The sequence below is a fragment of the Phalacrocorax carbo genome, chromosome 1 (genome assembly GCF_963921805.1).
Source record: "Phalacrocorax carbo chromosome 1, bPhaCar2.1, whole genome shotgun sequence".
NCBI lineage: Eukaryota > Metazoa > Chordata > Aves > Suliformes > Phalacrocoracidae > Phalacrocorax > Phalacrocorax carbo.
The window spans coordinates 55,734,612-55,754,113 of NC_087513.1; the positions used below are offsets into that span (position 1 = coordinate 55,734,612).

Below are 19,502 nucleotides of genomic sequence, written 5' to 3' on the forward strand. Positions count from 1 at the left end.
CACGCTTTTCGGGAAAACGACCCCGCCGACCCTACCATGCAGTGCCGCACCACGCCGCGGCGGAGGCTCCGCCCGCGGCCCCGCCCCGCCCCTACTGACCCCACCCCTGGCCCCGCCCCGTCCCCACCGGGGCTCGCGGCCGCCTGACTTCCGGCGGCGACGCGACGCGCAGGAGCGTTCCCGCTTCCTCCCCTTCAACGCGCTCGGGCCGAGAGGAGCGACCGGGCCGCGGCCATGGTGAGCGGGGACGGGCGCCGCCGCCGCCTCCTCCGCCTGCTCCTCCGGGATGGCCGCCTCCGCGGCGGCTGCGGGGCGGGGAGCACCCGGGGCCGCGGGTCTCTTGCTCGGCGCGCTGTCCCGGAGGGAGGATGCCCGGGGTGGGGGGGCGGCGGTCCTGGGGGTACCGAGTGACGTGGGGGACCCGCTCTCTCGGCCCGGCACCGTGTGTGTCCCCGGCGCGGCACGGTGTGCCCGGCCCCGCGGGAGCCATGTGCTCGGTGGCGGGAGAGCGGCCGGGGCAGGACTGTAGCCACGCGTGTGGCAGGCGGCGGCGGCGTGGGGAGCTGAAGGAGTTGCCGTTCTGCCAGTGCCGGCCGTTAATGCCGCTCGTGGCTACTTTGCTGTTCCATTACGCCATTGATGTTAACGCTTAGAAGCTACTTCTAGTTCATAGCAATAAACCCAGTGTGTGCTTTTTCTCGGGGTTTCTTTAAAATTCATGTTGGAGCTTGTTAATTTGCTGCTGGCGGGAGCTTGTTCCTTGTGCGCTGGAGTGCTTCATTTTATATAGTATCTGTGATAGCAAATGCCTGGAGACTGCCCTGCAATGTTCAAGTTTACTGCTGCTGGTTTGCTGGATCTGAATTGTCTGTCTGTGAGTAGAGATGCTGTCTGCTTCCAATACAAGAAGAATCCCTTTTTATAAATAAAATCCCACTGCATTTTTATTGCATGTTGCAGAGCAACTGAGAATGGTGAGGTGACTCCAGTAGTCAATATGCATGGTGGACATGATGCTGATGTAGTGTTGTTCAAAGCAAAGCCCCCTTTGCTCCTGTTCATAATACTCTTTGTTTTTTCCTTTCTCTAGAGCGAGGCAGAAGTGAATCCCAAAGCTTACCCCCTGGCTGATGCACAGCTCACCAAAACGCTACTGGATCTTGTGCAGCAATCCTGCAACTACAAGCAGCTGCGCAAGGGAGCCAACGAAGGTGAGACCTTTGTGTTGGGAAGTGTGCTGGGAATCGTAGCAAGGGTTCTGTGAGAAGCCGTGGCTAGAGGTTGCCTCTTCTCTCTCATGCTGGGCCACTAATATTACATGGATCTGGACATTGCAAGTGCCCCTCTCCTTCCTCCTCCTGCTAGCCTGCTTGAGTGATATTCGGGGACAGAATTAAGCTGTAATTTTTTTAGTATTTATATACAGTAGGTGCCCAGGCTGTGTTCCTGGCATGTGTGCTGTGACCATGCGTGCCTTAGTGGTGTGGCACTGGGATTGCCAGGTGCCTAGCCAGTTCACAACCATAAAATGATTTGGCTTTGAGGGGACCTCTGGAGGTCTCTAGTGCAGCCTGCTCAGAGAGTGGCTCCCTTCACAGTTATATCAGGTTGTTCCGGGCTTTGCCTAATCAAACTTTTAAAACAAACAATCCCTAAGGATAAAAACTCCACAATCTCTGAGGACCCATGTCCCATGGCTTAAACGCCTCTCATAAGGGGCAGGGGGAATACAAAATTCCAGCATGTCTCCAGAATCTCTCTGAGGCAACTTGTCTCAAGTCTGCAACTTGTCCTGTTTCCCTGTGTGCTCCCGAGGATGGTATGGCTCCATCTTCTCTGCAGTCCCCTTGAAGCAGTGGAAGACAGCAGCCGCATCCCCCCGACTCCTACCTCGGCCCTCTCTCCTCTCCAGCCTGAACAAACTCAGCTCCCTTGGTCCCCCCATCAGTGGCGTGCCCCAGCCCCCCTGCCCATTAGCCGCCCTGGGCTGGACTCGCTCCTGTGTGAATCTCCGCCGTGCTTGAGGGCGGTGCTGTGCACAGTAACCCCAGTGCAACCCTGTGAATAACCCCCTCCCTGGCCCTGCAGCTGCCCCTTCCTTTCAGCCTGTGCTCATGCCACCACTACATCTCCTTGCTCATCAAAGAAGCTTCTTGCTTCTTTCAGCATCTCCTGATTTTTCACATTTTTCATTAGATGTGCTTTCCAGAATGGCCTAGACTTACTCTTCAGTTTCTTTTACAGCCACCAAAACGTTGAACCGAGGGATAGCAGAGTTCATTGTGATGGCAGCAGATGCAGAGCCCTTGGAGATCATCCTGCACCTCCCTCTTCTCTGTGAGGACAAGAATGTACCTTATGTGTTTGTGCGCTCCAAGCAAGCCCTGGGCCGGGCATGTGGTGTTTCCCGGCCTGTTATCGCCTGCTCCATCACCATCAAGGAGGGATCTCAGCTAAAGCCTCAGATCCAGTCTGTCCAGCAAGCTATAGAAAGACTGTTGGTCTAAATGCCCATGAGTTTAAGTGTGTGTGGAATAGGAAAGCTGAGGTCAGGGGGAATTAATGTTTAGCTTCAGTTGAGATTATAGTTTTGATATCAGTGTTCCATTTCAAAACACCACATTTTTGTTCAATAGTGGCTTAATTCTTAGTTTTTCTGCCTCTCCTCCCCCTTTTCTATTATTCCACTCCAACACATTAACTCTCATTGTATTACTTCATGAAAAGTGATTGTACAATTGTTTCCTGTTTTATGTTTAAAAGAAAGAAAAAAAATCATCCCCTCTTATCCATGTCTGCCTGCTCAGGGCTTTTTTAACACACCATTAGCTTACTCTGCGTTGCAGTATTTCTGCTAAGCTTCAGCCTCTAACAGGTGTGAGTAACTCTGAGTTTCTGAATGGTTAAGTTTACTGAGGATAAGTTGTGTCGATTCCCTGCACCGTGTGTGTGGGGGGGCTGCTGGAGTCATTGCTTTAAGTGATGGAGCAGCATAGACCTCTCATAAGGCAGGCAGCAGCTACTGTGTAGCAGCGGATGAAGCCAAGATCAGTGCACAGAGCACAACCCTTTTTCTTCTTGAAACCACACAACAGACTTCTGTCAGGTGTACGGGGAGCAGAACTCTTACGGCAGTGCACAAGGGCAAATCTCCTATCTCACTCATTTTGAAATACTGACCTTTTAAGAAAAATAAAATTGCTGACAAAGCAAAATATAATTGTGTTCCTTTGGGGAAGCATTTGCAACTAACTGATGTGTTCCTACTTGTAAAGCTAAACTACTCAGATTGCCTAAAGGCTATTGCAGTGTAGTAGTTAATATTCAGTTTCTTTGTGTGGATGGTATCAGTGGGCTTGCTAGGGTAGAGAGCAGCCCGCTGTGGCTGACAAGTACCCTACATATCTCACGCTTTTAGGGAAGCTGCTGTACTGTAGTCACCTGACTAAAGATAAACCCTTTAAGTCATGGCCAAGGCAACAGAGCAAGTAATTTTTCAGATAAAAAAACTTGTATGTGAAGAGGAGAATGTTAGATAATCTCACGTTCTGGAAAAGTGTGAAGCATCACCAGCTTTCTGGATTAGTGGTGGTTTTATGAAGCCAGCTTTATTTAAATGCATTTTGTATGATAAATCCACGTACTGATCTGGGCAGAAGAGTCTAAACCTCTGTGCTGGAATGGGTGTCATCAAACCTGTCTTCTACAGCGGGATGCTGAAGTAAAGCTAGCATGGAAAGGCCAGTAGGTACAACCACAGAAGGGAATGTAAGTTCTCCTGTAATGTTTCCACAGAGGCACTAGCTTCATACCTTTAGCAAGTACATCCCAAGCAGATGAAATCAGCTCATGAAAGACTGAAGACAAATGTCTGTATATTTTTGTAAATGGTTAATAACTAATGGCCTTGCTGTAGCGAACTTAATGCAAATATTTTAGAGTCCTTTCATTTGTATGCAGTTTAGAAATGCTGTTCCCTTCTACTGATGCTGACTGTTGAGCTAGCTGTGTTTAAAGCCACAGCTTTGCAAAGGACTTGCCCTGTTGTACCATGCCAAGACAGCTGATGTAAGACAAAGCACATTAGGAGCAGAAATAAAGAATTCTTGAGCAAGCAAAACTCTCAGTTTTCTGCTCTGAAGCCTTCCATCACTATCCCTGTTGAAATTCTGCTTAATGCAATAGCCTGCTTTTTAAAAAAAAAAAAAAAGCCATGAGGAAGATCTAATAACCTAAGCAAAACGTGCCATGATCATCCAAAGCCTGGAATGTATTGTGCCTGGGGTTAGCAAGCCAAGAGGGAAGTTAACAAGGGCATTTGGGGACTGAAAATTCACAGAATTAAGGGCAGGATAGTCTCACTGTTTTATCCTGTTCAGTTCAAGTCTTGCTACAACAAGCATTTACAGTAACTTCTTTGCCAAAGGGCAAAATCAATTGATTGCTTAGACAAATCTTTATAAAAATAACGAATGCAGGCTGATTGAAAGTATAATAGACTACATAGCTTCAATACTGCAGAGCTCAACATGGGCTAGCTGCTCTTTAGAGAGGAGCTGTGGAGGTGGAAGTAAGCAGCATGCTGGCACAGCTGGGGTGGTCACAGTGCCAAGAGAGTGGTCACAGCTGTCTCCAATATGTGTGCCACACTACAGCACAGGCATGACCTTAATGTATGGCTTAATTCTTCAACAAGTTGCTCAATAGTTTTTGTGCCAAGCACCAGAATCCCTAAAAACACCACACAGACCAAAATGGATACCTCATGTATCCCCATGCTTGCATCCCATAGAAAGTTAGAGTTTAGCTAAACAATTAGCACTGTTTTCTAGAGTGAGGGCAACAACTATTGGGTTCAATCATCTTGCGCTGCATGGAAGGCATGGAAGTTTAAAAACCCAAAACATAGACACCCCCAGATGCAGCCTAAGTATGACTTAAAAAATAAAAATACTGGAAGCAACAAGGACTACTCTCCACAACTTGCTGTTTTTTATTTTTAAAGCACAGCTTTGAGCACAGAAGCCTGCACAATAGTCTGACTCATACTCGCTACAGAGGTGGAAAAGCTCTATGCCATCTCGGTAATTTAATTAGGGTAAATGACTGCAGCCTTCCCGGGAACATGACTTACTTTTTTTTTTTCCCTTTTTTTAAACCAGCTTTTGCTATTACCATTTAAAAATGGGAGACCTGCCTGTGCAGGTTGTGAAGTGCTGGCTTTTTGCCCAAAAGATTGGCTACTGCTTCCCAGTAACTATTTTCTCCATTAGGATCTGCTGGTAATCTTTATAACATCTATGATGGAAAAGAGCTCCATTTGATTACAAGCACTGATATTGACTGATTATTTTGGATAGTAGGATAATATTACACCACATTTATGCCCTCTGTTAGCACACAGACTTGACCTGCTGCTTGAATTCACAAGGTGCCATTAACACAGATCATTGTTTTCTTGTTTGCATCCAAGTGAGGTTTGCTGGTTTTATGATGCAAAGATGGTACAGCCAGTGTTGCAGAGAAGTCCAAAATAACTTCTATTAAGAAACCAGGAAGGCACAACTGTGTGCAGTGAGTGACCTGAGTTAGCAGGGAATTTAATTCTGCCCTTGGCTACTGTGAACAGAATCCAACTTTGCAGAGGTGTTCCACAACTAAGAATAAAAAGTTTCTCTACTGCTAGATTCGGCAGCATTTAGTTGCCTTCTCCTCCATAGCAAGATTAAACAGACACCATCCACATAAGTCAACCAAAATTTTAAGCAGAGGGAAGTCAACCAGGGCCTTCTGCTCCTGCTTAGTGCTCGTTAAAGTATTCAGTTAGCGCGTCCATGAGCTCCTGCTTCTTCCCCCCACCCCTCAGCCTGTAAAACCTGCACGCATCCTTCAGAACGGGTACGGTGAGCTTGCCTAGAGTGCCCTTCTGCACGTGACTCCGCAGTTCATCTTCTGAGATTTCTACCTTGGGCCTCTTCTCAGTTTGCCAATCAGAAGCTACAAAGATAAATTTTAGATCACCAAGATTTATAAAAGTTTCTTAATAGAAAGACATGAACATTTCTTATACGTACCACAGTTAATGACTGTTAGCACATGGTACTTTAACAGCTACCTACATGCTCACAGACCTAGTTTCCTTATTTTGTTTTATGGAGTAGGTGTCGCTGACTACATCAGTCATATAGTGTATTTCATTGATATGAGTCACCTTGAGCTCAAGTATGAAACTTTGTGTTCTGATGTGAAGACCACCCCCAAATGAAACTTTAAAGGGATTCTCATGCAGACAGGAGAATGCAACTACTCCAGAGGGAGTTCAGCTAACTGACACTCCCACTTCATGCAGAGTTTCACAGACTCCCAAACAACACATGTACTTCAGCATTACTTACACGTTTAGCCCTGAAGTGCCTATCTTGGATGTGCTAAACAGCTCATGCGTAAAAGTCCACTCCCCCACCAAGAATAAAAACTGAAAGCCTGAGTCATTTTACTACTCTTGTAAAAAAACCCACAAAATTATTAATAATGATAATGATAAAATAATAATAAACAAATATCTATTTTGCAGTAATTTACCCACATGGCTTCCTATACTTCTCTGCTTTTTCACTACACAGTTTCTCATTCCAGCAGTTCTCTAGCTGGATACCACAATGTCCTTTACTCTCTAAGAATCACCACTGGATATAAGCCCACTTTGTTGTGGGGATGAGTAAAGAGTTATTGCACAAGCAGCTTCTTTAAACTATGAGACTAACTGAAAATGCAGAAGTGTCTAAATGAAGAACACAGACACCACGTTGCATATCTGCACCATCATTACTTACGTTGTTTTCTCTTTGCAGCATTCCCATCAGGACTGTAATCAGGGGCATAAACCAGCTGCTTAAACTCCTCCACCAGGTTGCCCAGCCTGCGGTTCATCTCTTCAACCTTTGGCACTGGCAAAAGAGAAAGATTTGCCTCCTCAAAAACAGAGTGATCACCGGAAAATCTAAACAAGGCCATTACCAGATACAACTGTGCTTCTGTAATAATGAGTATGCAAGTGTCTTGCAAGCATACAAAATGCAAAGACCTATGTTAGGGTATTCAAAAATGAGAAATTTACAGCTCTTTGTAATATCAAGAGTTTGTATTACACATATGTAATGGGCTCGCGCATATCCCTGAACAGGAAATACATACACAGAACAAAACTGACATGGTGAAAGTGATACAGATCTATCTGGTTGCACTGTTACCCAGGTCTAATCTCAGACATTTAAAATACAACAGGTTACTATCTCAGGTTGCGAGTAGTTTGAGGCAGAACGGCTTGTTTCTGTCATGTATTTGTATGATATCTAGCAGAGAGACCTAGATTATTTGCTAGGTAACACCTCAGAAGGGACAGATAGTTACTCTAACACTATTTCTGGAGTACAACATAACTTTCAAAAAGGAATTTCCCCTTCAGGAGTAGGTTTTTATCCTTTGAAAAGATATTCTTCTATAGAAACTCTCACAGCCACAAGGTGGCATCACTGCCTCCTAGCAGAATAAATCTCTAAGAAATTCTGCCCATTTATCAGACTGAAATATTAATTAGACTCTTGAAGAGAGGAAAAAGGTGATTCAATTTTAATTTTGGGGGGTAAAGTGATCAGTTTTTCCTTTATCTTAAAAGTGACGCCATTAGAAAATAAGGTTTTGATACTTCAGAATGGAGTCATCCAGAATTCTGCATCTTGGAACTGCACACAACTAAAATATTTTTTAAAAGACATTTGTTTTTGTAGTAGCACATCTCTGACTTAGAACAAAGTCAAGAGCCCTCTACCTCACCTCCCTTCGCACCACCAATAATTCTCACTTGTAAGATCCTCAGCTTGTTCTGGTTCCATCATATCCAGCGCCAAAGCCTCCAGATTCCTGAAATGCTGCTGCAAAACTGGGTTCTCAAAGCTGTCAGTCCTGTCAAGAATGCCCCAAAATGTCAATGCATGCTGCCAAGAAGACCGACAAGAACATAAGATCTGCCACCAATCTGTTTCAAAGTAAAATTCCCTCTTTCCCACATAACAATCTATCTCATTGGAAGAACTAACTTACATCTTTTCAATTTACCTGCTGAATCACTATCCCATCATGCATCAACCACATTAGAAAGCTGTGTGAGACTTAGAAAGCTGTGCAAGACAAATGGAGACAGCGGCATTCTACTTTAATACCAGTTATGCTACTTTCCACATACCTAGAAAAAAAACCTCCCATAAAAGCACTTCATAAAATTTATCCTATCTATAATGAAAAAGGCCTAACTAGTCTCTCTAAAGTGCTCTCATTTAAACAATCCAGGTCTATTCTGCAATACATTGGCAGAACCACAATAAAACGTGATACCTCTGCAACAAATGACAACAGCCCAGAGAACAAGAGCAATTCTATAAAGAACTCCAGAATGTCCTCCATACTGCATGTGGTGCCTGGGTATTCAGAATAATTAAGAATAAAGTTTGGACAAAGCTACTGCAAAGGAAAGCAATTTGCAGCAAAATGCATCAGAATCCCATCTTGTGGGTGCCACAGCTGAACAATGTATGCAACACAGCAAGCAATTGCATTGTGTTTTCTTCCCCGTGCCACACCCTCACACACACGCTATTGATCTCCATATACCTGTACTTGAATCGGAGTTTTTGAATTATTTCCTTCATTTTGTCCACCTGCTCTTGACTGGCTGGCACCTTTTCTGTAAAATCAACATTCCGTTTGTCATCTGCGTATGGTAGGAAAATAATGTGGAAACCTACACAGAAGAGAGACCAGAGAACAGTTATGCAGAACCGTCGCCTCACAACAATACTTTATGGGAAAGACCAAGATGCTTATTAGCTAGGTCTGATGACTCCCCAAACTAGCTACTATTTTGCTGTAAACAACAGCAATCCATAATACCTAGTACCTACAGCATGACACTCAATCCCAATCTCAGTGTATATAACCAACATCTCTAATGGCTTTTTGAAAGAGATTGAAACCAAATGCATAGCTTAAGAGCTAGAAACATGCCACCTGCTTTTTATACACATCAACTTGTGTACCTTCCCCATCTCTCACTAGATATGACTTGAAAAAGCCTTGTTTGAAAATTTAGTTAATGCCCCCATTTTATTTCTGAAATGCTTTACATCGTACACAGGGAGTGTTATATTCCTCTGCTTTACATCCTTCCCAGAAGAGGATTTTCTAGTTAAAGAGGTGAGAAAATGGAAAAGACCAAGAGTCTGCCTTTGCTCCCTGATCATTGCCCAATCCGCTGCTATGGTGCAAGGCTCAGTATGTGATATTATTTATTTAAGGCTTTAAAATGTATCCAAGGATACAATAAAATTCACAGAATCACAGAGTGGTAGGGGTTGGAAGGGACCTCTGGAGATCATCTCGTCCAACCCCCCTGCTTGAGAAGGCACACCTAGAGCAGGGGGCACAAGACCATGTCCAGGTAGGTTATGAATGTCTCCAGGGAAGGAGACTCCACAACCTTTCTGGGCAGCCTGTTCAAGTGCCCTGTCACCCTCACAGGCAAGAAGTTTTTCCTCATATTGAGGTGGAACTGCCTGTGTTCCAACTTGTATCCATTGCCCCTTGTCCTGTCACTGGGCACCACTGAGTCTAGTCCCATCGTCCTGACACCCACCCTTCAGATATTTATAGGTATTGATGAAATCCCCCTGCAGTCTTCTCCAGGCTAAACAAACCCAAGTCTCTCAGCCTTTCCTGATAAGAGAGATGCTCCAGTCCCCTGATCATCTTAGTAGCTGTCTGCTGGACTTGCTCAAGCAGCTCCATGTCCTTCTTAAACTGGGGGGCCCAAAACTAGACACAGTACTCCAAATGTGGCCTCACTAGGGCAGAGTAGAGGGGGAGGATAGCTTCTCTTGACCTGCTGGCCACACTCCTTTTAATGCAGCCCAGTTCAGGGAAAGACATTCTGTTTAGTCAGCAAACAGAAAAAAAGGCTTTTAATTTTTAGGTCAGTTACTTGAATCTGCTGAAAATAGATAGGAGGAGGGAAAATACTGTAGCCATGTTACACTGGAGCAAGTACTGATGCAACTGGAGTTTTAAAAATAGATTCAACATCAGACACTTACAATGACAAAACTGAAGGGATGTTGGAAGGCATCCTCCCCAGTTTTAAGGGGAGCAGCACTAAGAATATTTTTACACAACGCAGGGAGCTATTATGGTGACTGCACCCAATCATGCAGGGAAAGGCAGCATCTCTTCCCATACCTGGAGGGGCTACCTGCACTTTCTGCTCATCCACCTCTTCCTCCTGGGGAACCAGGGCCACGAAGCGAGGGGGAGTGTTCCGGCGGGCAGTATATCTGCACAGTGCCATCACCTCCCTCTCCAAGCATTTCATCAATAAGGCGTTAAATAGTGTTGTACTCCCTGCAAAGTAAAGACTATATTGGTCAGACTGACAGCTTTGTTCCTTTGCTCAGGAATGTAACCCTAGATATTACAGTTTCAATACCTGTGAATTCTTTGAGATGCTTGCAGTATTCCAGAGGTAAAAAGCAACTTTTGGAACGGGAAGCCCTCATGACAATATTAGTGTCTCTCCTGACCAGAGCAGTGAGAGCTCTGGTGAAAGAAATGAAATCCCTAGCATCTGAGCAATGAAATATGGTTGAAAATTGGAAACAGGTATCTACAAAGCCTCTTTCTGGTCTGGTGGGACATCACAGTAGCAGCACATCATAGGACCTTTTGCAGAAGTAACACACTAAGAATTCAGATTGCAATATTCCTCTCAAGGCACACATTTGCTTTGTATTTTACCAGGTATGGTGGTCAGAAAAAGACTGACGTAGAAGGTGTTCGATTCAGGAAACCGCTGAGCTGGAGAAGCTAGCATAAATGTTCTTTAGTCGGACACTGCAAAGCATCTGGTCATAACTCAGCCCTCTTTATCCACTGGTAGATTGAGGAGCTGGAGTTTTTCCTTTACTATTGCAGCTTGGGATGGATTAATACTATATTTCTAGATAAGTAGACTTACATATACACATAAAAAGGGGAGAAAAAGCAGTCCTAAGCATCCTCTCTTTCTCTCTTTACAAGCCTGTCAATTCAAACATACTTCCAGAGTATTGTGTTTTCACCCGTAGCTGATATGGACTTAAAAACAGCAATTATCTTCCCTGGTTTGTGGTTTGGTTTTTGGTTGGGTTTGGGTTGTCTGGTTTTTTTTTAACCCCCTTTGCCTTCTTGTCAGGTACTAGGATCCTTCGCTTTCATGAACGGCAAAACCAAATATTTTGGGACTACATCTGCATAGCCTGATTAACTGCTTGTCATGATGGATGAAACATGAAGTCCAATCAGCTCTTCTGCTATTGAGGAAAACAAAATTAACTGCAGCTGAGAGGGGCAGTAACAGTTAATTCTAAACTTTTTAACATTAGCAAGTTTTTAAGCTAGACAAAGATTTTACACTCAATGATCCCCACTCAAACACACTCTGAATCATTTGGTTACCCTCATGCAAGGTGGTAAATCTTCCCTTGCCATCTTTACTTACCACTTACTAGGGACTCCTCAGGATAGATGAACTGGGAGGGCTTCATATGGTGGTGCTGTTTTAGCATTGAAAGTGGTTTGAAGCCAATCAGAAACAAGCCTGGAGAATCAAACCGTTTTAATTCTTCTGTTTCCTCTTTCTCCAGCACAATCTGGCGGTTTCCATATGTCTAAACCGGGGAAAAGCAGATAGTAGTGCTGCCAGCATAAAAAAAATTGTGGGGGTCGGGGTAGTGGGAGGAAGAGGATGCAATTTCTGCCTTCCACTACTGAAAAGAGGGTTATAGACAAGACAGAGCAAACTTTAATCATTAGTGCACGCTGAAATGGCAAGTCACAGTTGGTGACCATTATCCCAAGGGAAGTTCCACCTGGACATCAGCAAAATGCTCTTTCCTAAGATAATGGTTAAGTCCTGGCACAGAGACGTTGTCACATCTCATCCTCGGAGTTCTTCAGAGCTGTCCCAAACAAACCCTGTGCGACCTGATCTGGTTTTGTGAGTCATGCTCTGAGCTGGGTTGGACCAGACATTTTCAGAGGTCTGGTCTGATTCTAAACTTGCTTCAGCAGATGCATGTCTCCTACCTACTCCTGGCAGAAACAGTGACCAAGAAACGACGCTTTTGAAGCATCATCACTCATACATCACAAAAACAAAAGTACTTTGTAGTCCAGCTACTGAAATCAGACGTCAGGCCTTAATGCTCAGCTTTCTGTTCCTCTCCTGTACTTTATTTCAAGAAACTGATGTCCAGTATAAATAAACTTAATATTTACTCTTAAGACAACAACTTTAAGAGCCTTTCACATGGAAGGACACACAAAGTGCGCTTGTGACAACACACCTAGCAACTGCATATCCTGCTTTGAAATAAGGCTGTGCCTGAACAGAACACGACATTCAATTGCCAAACTATCAAGCAGGAAGGCAAAGCAAAGAACAAAATAACAAAAAACAAAGGTAATATGACTTTTTTGTTGTTTGGAAAAGAGCTCCAACCCCTGCTCCAATTCACACTTATACATTTAATAGAATGGACAAAATCTGTTCTTAATGAATCAAAAGATAACATCAGCAGCGATATCACAAGGCCACATAAGGACAGGCACTGACAACCTGGTTCTGCCTTGCAAAAATAAACGACTGGGCTCCTGAGTGCACTTCCACCAGCGGCTATGCTTTCCCTTGACAGTCATGCCAGAGAAACAACCCACTCTCACTCTGCCTAGCTTACAAAGTGACCAGGCTATCCCCAGGGGCATACAGATGTAAGTATTTATGTATCTGATCTTGAAAGTGAAATACAAACAAAAGCAGCAAGAGAATCAGCATCTTCCCCCCACATCACAGAGACAGGAAAAAGCAAGCACATAATCAATGTTACCTGAGCCCTTTTTGTGTCACTAGGCAGGAGCAAGCTGCCTGTTTTTCCATTAAACATCCTTGTTTTTGTTTTAACTGGTTCATTAGTTTCCCGATAAAGCTTCACTGGATATGGCTTATAAGCTTTTTGAATGAGGTTGTAAACACCAACAGAAAGCGACAGATCTTTGCTCAGATACAGATTTAACCTGTGTAAAAAAGCAGATACAGACTGGAGAACTCTGACAGATCACTTTTGCAAAAGTCATCTCCTCAGATAACTTATTTTCTCTGACCTCCTTCTATTCTCCTCCCCCAGACTCACATGTATCTCTGGAAACATATTATTACTTGAGCCATAATCTCACTTGTATAAAAACATTCTTGCAATGCTGTCACTTCTGGTCATAGAAATGATTTAAACACCAATAATTTACTATATTTCTTTCACCTTTTTTCACTCCAAAGAGCAGATATGCTCAAGCAAAGCACAGGACAAGTTTGCATTTGGGCATCCTGCTTGTACTTAATGCAATGTGACATCTGAAGTCACAGAATCACAGAATGGTAGGGGTTGGAAGAGACCTCTGGGGATTATCTCATCCAATCCCCCTGCTTGAGCAGGTACATCTACAGCAGGATGTACAGGACCCCATCCAGATTCACATATCTGTTCAGGCAGACGGCAAAATCCCCCAAAAGAACGCCATCAAGACAAACAATACCATGATTAAAGAAAAAAAAATAATCTGAAGTTAGAGAAAAATTCAGAAGTAAAGGTTTAAAATTGGAGATAATCTTCAAGTTCCAAGAGCAGAAGAGTGAATTACTGAGAATGTTAATTCCTCTGCTCTAAAAGATATCAATGGTACAGGATTCTTTCTCCTCAATTATTAGAAAACTTGAGAAACATTCCCAGAAGAGGAAAATAAAGCCATGAGCAGGAACAAGAGTGTCAGTGACAACAGCTCAGGTTGGGATTTTTTCAAATACATATTAAAAAAAAACACTAGGCTGTGAAGTTCATTCCCTTACTGTGCTTCCACATCATTCTGCTATGAACTCACTCATTAAAAAAAAAAAACAAACAACTGTTATGGAGTATGTGGTTCTAAAAATACTTTCTTTCTGCTTTGTCAAGATCCCTTTAATCTCTCTGTAAGTATCTCTAATCTTTCAGTAGGCAAGCAGAAATATCAAGGCTGTGTGAATCCACACCAAGTGCCTAGAAAGACTGGCCACATATAACTAATAATAGGCCAAAATACCTACCAGTCACTTTGATATGAAATTTCTTCTAAGTTAACACTTGTAAGAAAAGCATCATTTCAATCTGATTTTACTACAGACTAACCATTTTACATACTACAGATTTTTTGCTAAGTATTTTACTTGGCAATGAGGTCATTTTTTGAAAAATTCTGGCCAAGCCAAGCACAATACAGGAGGTGTCACACTGAGGAAAAAAGGAGACCTAGATTTCACCCTCCAATTTTCTCACCCACCAAGGACAAATATCCTTGGAAGCTACAGAAGAAACACCAATCCTGGACTAAGGAATTAAGATTGAGGAATGTAAGCACTGATGCCTTTATAGACCAATCATTCCAGAAAAGGGAGGTGAGATGCAGTCTAAAAAAATAACATCAGGTGCCTCCATTGAATGAAATACCTTAACTAGGCACAAACCTGACTAAAGTCCTCTTCTTTGTCTCCTTTGCTCGTACATTCTTCATTAGATGTTCCAGTTTCCCTGATTCCTCAGGTTGGATCCCAAGGTCCTCATCCTCTGCTATGTTTATGATATCCCTGTAGAACAAAGAGATATCGAACCCTCCAGGCTTCTTCAAGTGCATCAAGTCCAGGATGATACCTACGAAGTAAGAGGTAGAAGGATGATCACAAAAACTGCTTTTTTCTTACATCGGCATGTTTCTCAGCACTCACAGATTTCTCTATCTAGTCAAAGATTTTAAGCAAGAATAAGCTCCAAATTGTCACCTGCACCAGATGTGAAAGTTTCTAGGGAAAGAGGCAAAAGACATTCTTCAACTTCAGTCAAAACAACATAGCATAGAAAATGTTTCCTCCCTAATTAAGAGTCTGGACAACTCTTTGTATGAAACAGCTCTGACAAGCTCCTATAAAACATAATTTTACCTCAGGCATAGAGGGAAGTAACGAGTTCAGAAATTCCTCTTTCCCAGTTATAAGGATTAACAGATTAAGGAAGCCTCACAGCTTCTAGATCCAGCACATCTGCTGAACTCCAAAAACACTGGTTATCTCAGCTACATAGTTGAACTAATGAAGCATTTACTCTCTAGCCTCTGATCTCTGGTTGCTGTTCTTCAGCTAATTCAAAATGGAACCATTGAAGTAATATTCCGTTTGTATTAACTTAGTCCTATTATTCCCTTCCTGGAAAATGGTGGAACAATGAAAAAAGTAGAGTTTGTTTTCCACGGCCCTCTCACGTCCTGATTTATGCTCTCAGAGTAGAAAAAGAGATCCTAGAAAATAAGTGTTAGTTGTTGGATACCACACTGGATAACAGATTTTCTAATTTAGAAAGCTTCAGAAAGATTCCCCAGTTCTGATGATTTTACACTCTTTTTCCATCACAAACTTGTGATGCAGTTAACATCTGTTGCAAGGATACATCACTTTTATTCTGTTTGAAATTGAAGAGGAAAATAATGACCTGTGTCTCTCAGATCACCAGCTCTGGTCCTGGCCAGCTTGGCTTTAGCACTGTCATTGGCATGAGGGTTATCCTCATTGGTGAAGAGCATGATCCTCTTGTGGCTCAGTCTGACTCGGACATCGCTGAAGAGATTAGAACATGCCCAGAGTGCTTCACCCAGTGAATAGTCAGCATTGTGGCCAAAGGTCTCACGGAAAAGTATTTGTCCTTCATCTCCCCTGTAGCGGTCCAGCTCTAGAACACGTTTCGCACCTAGGGGCAATAACAGCAGTCACATGCATTAGAAATGCTGAAAGAAGTACCACAAACTCTTCTGAACATGCACCAAAGGTCCCTCACAGCTGATGTCCAAGTAATGTCCTCTAGCACCTCTGTGGCAGTGCCCTTCCAACACCTGGCTGAGAAAATGGTTCCAGATAGCCTAACATTTCCAATATTGCAAAATGGTTACCATTTGAAAGCACCTACTAGGGCCAAGAGACCACAAAGTGCCCTGGCACCTTCCTGCTGGGAGAGGGAAACAGGCAGGGATCAAAGTATGGCAAGACCTCTACACTAAAAGGACAGGTTCTCAGCAGGAAAGGCAGCAACTGCACCCGCTGCAGAGGCACGGCAGACTGCTGCACCACTAGAGAAAGGAGAGGAGGCTGAAATGCATCTTGAATCTCCACAGCATATTGTGGAGGTGGAGAATTCCTCCTGCTCCGTTGCCCCAAGGCCAGGTAGCATCAACCTAGAGGTCAGATTCAGACCATAGGTCACCACACAGAGCACAGGAACATTCAGGGCAGGTGTCGACACCCTTTTTAACGCTCTGTGGATTACTCCAGCCTAGCTGTGACTCCTTTTGCCACCTGTCTAATAGCAGATTCTCCGTCTTCTCCCATAACTCTACAAAGGGAGACAAGCTTTCACGTTTCAGCTACTGCATGCTGCAGAGCTTCTTCCTTTGCCCTTCACTGAAATTCTATAGCACTTTTGAAGTGTCATCTGAAAACGTCTTTCCCACCCATTTATTATTTTACTTTCATCTCCTCAGCTGCTGTTTAATTAATAGCATAAGCATTCATAATTATGTACTACATAATAACTAACTACAGTATTTCTTCCTTCTCCAGAACACACTCCTCTTCAGCAGCAGCAAATTTACCATTCTCTTCCTTTTTAACAACACCCACCTTTCACTTGCACTGCATCAGCACAGCAAAGCTACTGTTTCTCGCGCAGGGAGAAGGGCAAGCAGGGAAGAAGGAGGGAAAACGATGAGCGAGAAGCCTAAGCCACTTGCTGCCAGAAAAGGGAGAAGAACCTACAGCAGTCTTGTCAGGGCCCCATTGTAATTAATTCTGAAACTAGGACAAGGCACAGTTCTTTCAGGAGAACCCCATGTGTTATTAAACCTGTACCTCCTGGCTAAGAAAATGAAATCAAACCTCCTCAGAGATAAAGGCTGCTATTAAAAGCTAGAAGACAAAATCCCATCACAAGACTCTTCGCTGTCAAGAGAATTTGTCACCACTAGCATGTGTTCCTTGCACTCTTCCTCCTACCTTTTACAATTCAGCAACTGGCACTTGTTATCAAGCAGATGTCAGGTAATTCTAAGAAATTCTAAGAATATGGAAGAACTAAATTCAAGAATTGCAAAGCTTATTATGAAAATAATAAAAGAGACTTTATGAAAATAATAATAGAGACCTTATTGCTCTCTACAACTACCTGAAAGGAGGCTGTAGCGAGGTGGGGGTCGGACTCTTCTCCCTAGTAACAAGTGATAGGAAAAGAGGAAATGGCCTCAAGCTGCGCCAGGGGAAGTTTAGGTTGGACATGAGAAAAAGATTCTTCACCGAAAGGGTTGTCAAACATTGGAACAGGCTGCCCAGGGAGGTGGTTGAGTCCCCATCCCTGGAGGTATTTAAAAGAAGGATAGATGTTGTGCTTGAGGATATGGTTTAGTGGTGGACTTGGCAGTGATAGGTTAGCAGTTGGACTCAATGATCTTAAGGGTCCCTTCCAACCTTAACGATTCTACAATCCTATGATTCTATGATTGTAAAATAAGAGATGGAACACCCCAAAAAGTTTCATATACTGGTCAACCTGTTCTAGCTGACCCTGCTTGAGCAGGAAGGCTGGACAAGATGATGTCCAGAAATCCCATCCAAGCTTAGCCATTCTGTGATATTCTCCGTTAGCGGGAATCTGTTGTGCCTCAGTGCGCACACACTTTTCTGAAGTGCAGCAAACACATGATGGGCTTTCAAGAGTTCTGTTGAGATCCTCTCAGGTTTAGCAGATGGCAAGCAAACCAGCATGTTAAAATGGAAGACAAGACATAGGAAAGGGATCTGCACCAACTATCACAGAAGAAGCTAAGCTCCCGTTAAGTTTCTAAACTTCCAATAAATTTCTAAATTTAGCCCCCCTCCCCAACACATCTCAACAATAGGAATTTTTTTGCTATCTGACCGCTTTCTGTTTTCAGAGAGTTACTGGCAATGCTACTACACAGATTTCCTTACTCCATCTTACTCCATATCACTTTACTGCCTTTACCTGGATTGTCCAGCTCCTGAAGAACATAGACGTGCTTGAAATCTGCTTGGTTCTTGTTCTTCTCTGTACCATAGAACACGACACTTAACAGGTCCCTGTCACTACTAATAATTTTGCTCGTATACACGCTTCGGATGCACTGAAAAAAGCTCACACAGGTCAAAATATGAAGAACATCAGTTGCAGTAATGATGTAAAAGTTTTGTCTTTAGCAATTAGCAAGTAGACTCTGTCAAACAGCAGAATTGTAAAAAATACTTTAAGATAAATTTCAACAGAAGAATTTGAGATCTTGTTTTTCAAGAGGTTTTTTTTTTCCAGTACACAGCCTTATGTATTTTTCATTACCGTTCCCCTTCTACAAGCAACATCAATGAAACAGACATCTCTTAAATATAGCACCCTGACCGCGGATTGATCGCTCATTCTGTAAACATTTCCCTCACCGAAATCTGGACAGGGCCCACCAGGCAACGGATCTTTCCCAACCCATAGCCATTCGGCGCTCTGAGCTGCTCGAGTTTCACTGCGACCTTACACCAACAGCCCAGGCAGAGCGACTACCAGGCAACCCGGCAGCCCGAGCCGCAGCGGTGCCCAAGGCGATCCCTAGGGGCGGGTGGGTGTGTGAGTGTGTGGGGAAGCACCCCGAGGACCCCTGAGCAGCCTCACCTGGATGGTCATATCGAAGGGAGTCACTCCGTCCCCGTCGGACTCAAACATGGCCTCGGAGGCATCCACCAAGAAAATTAGGCTGTCCCGACCGGAGAACCTGTAATTCCCTACAGAAAGAGGAGAGAAACCCCTTTAGCAGCGGCGCCCTCCGCCCGCTGCTCCCCGAGGGCCGCGGACCCTGGTCTGCCCTCCGTGAGGGGTGGGGGGGGCCTTACCGACCGCCTCAGCACCCCACTCCTCCTGCTCATCCTCCTCTTCCTCCTCCTCCGGCGCCTCGCTCCGGTAGTAGGACACCCACTCCGACATGACTCCCGGCGCTGCGCGAACCCAACGGCTGCGAAGCGGCGGGCGTAGGGGGAAGAGGCGGCTCGCGCCCACACTAGCCGCGCGAGCCGGCCCCGCCCACTCCCTAGCCTGGCGTCAACGCTCAACCAACCGCCGCAGGCAGGCGCCGCGCGCCGCCGCCTGGCACTCATCAGGAGACACGCCTCCCACCGTAACTTTAACCAATGGGGAGAGAGGAAGGGAGCCGCGCTCTGCCCCTCCCGCGAGAAGCCGCACCTCCCCTCCCCGTGAATTGGTTGCGGTGCGGGAGAGGAGGAAAACAAGGCGGGA

General features: G+C 44.3%; 2 protein-coding genes across 3 annotated transcripts; one reads left to right on the plus strand and one right to left on the minus strand.

Moving 5' to 3' along the window:
* Positions 1-116: 116 nt before the first annotated feature.
* On the plus strand, positions 117-3,220 carry SNU13 (small nuclear ribonucleoprotein 13). Its single transcript, XM_064453423.1, has 3 exons — positions 117-237; positions 1,091-1,211; positions 2,245-3,220. Exons 1-3 carry the CDS (start codon positions 235-237, stop codon positions 2,505-2,507), a joined length of 387 nt encoding a protein of 128 aa, XP_064309493.1. The 5' UTR covers positions 117-234; the 3' UTR covers positions 2,508-3,220.
* A 1,133-nt stretch (positions 3,221-4,353) lies between these two features.
* Positions 4,354-19,305, minus strand: XRCC6 (X-ray repair cross complementing 6). Of its 2 annotated transcripts, none has more exons than XM_064453362.1 (12): positions 19,103-19,303; positions 18,885-18,994; positions 18,213-18,351; positions 15,654-15,908; positions 14,639-14,822; positions 12,972-13,158; positions 11,585-11,753; positions 10,288-10,449; positions 8,668-8,797; positions 7,862-7,962; positions 6,834-6,947; positions 4,354-5,997 (listed from the first exon to the last, which is right to left on the minus strand). In XM_064453362.1, the coding sequence occupies exons 1-12, from the start codon at positions 19,191-19,193 to the stop codon at positions 5,801-5,803; spliced, it is 1,839 nt and encodes a 612-aa protein (XP_064309432.1). In that variant the 5' UTR covers positions 19,194-19,303; the 3' UTR covers positions 4,354-5,800. The 2 variants fall into 2 exon arrangements, 1 of the variants encoding a protein (XP_064309432.1); XR_010373267.1 differs by having other exon boundaries at positions 5,858-5,997; positions 7,849-7,962; positions 19,103-19,305.
* Between the last annotated feature and the right edge of the window lie 197 nt (positions 19,306-19,502).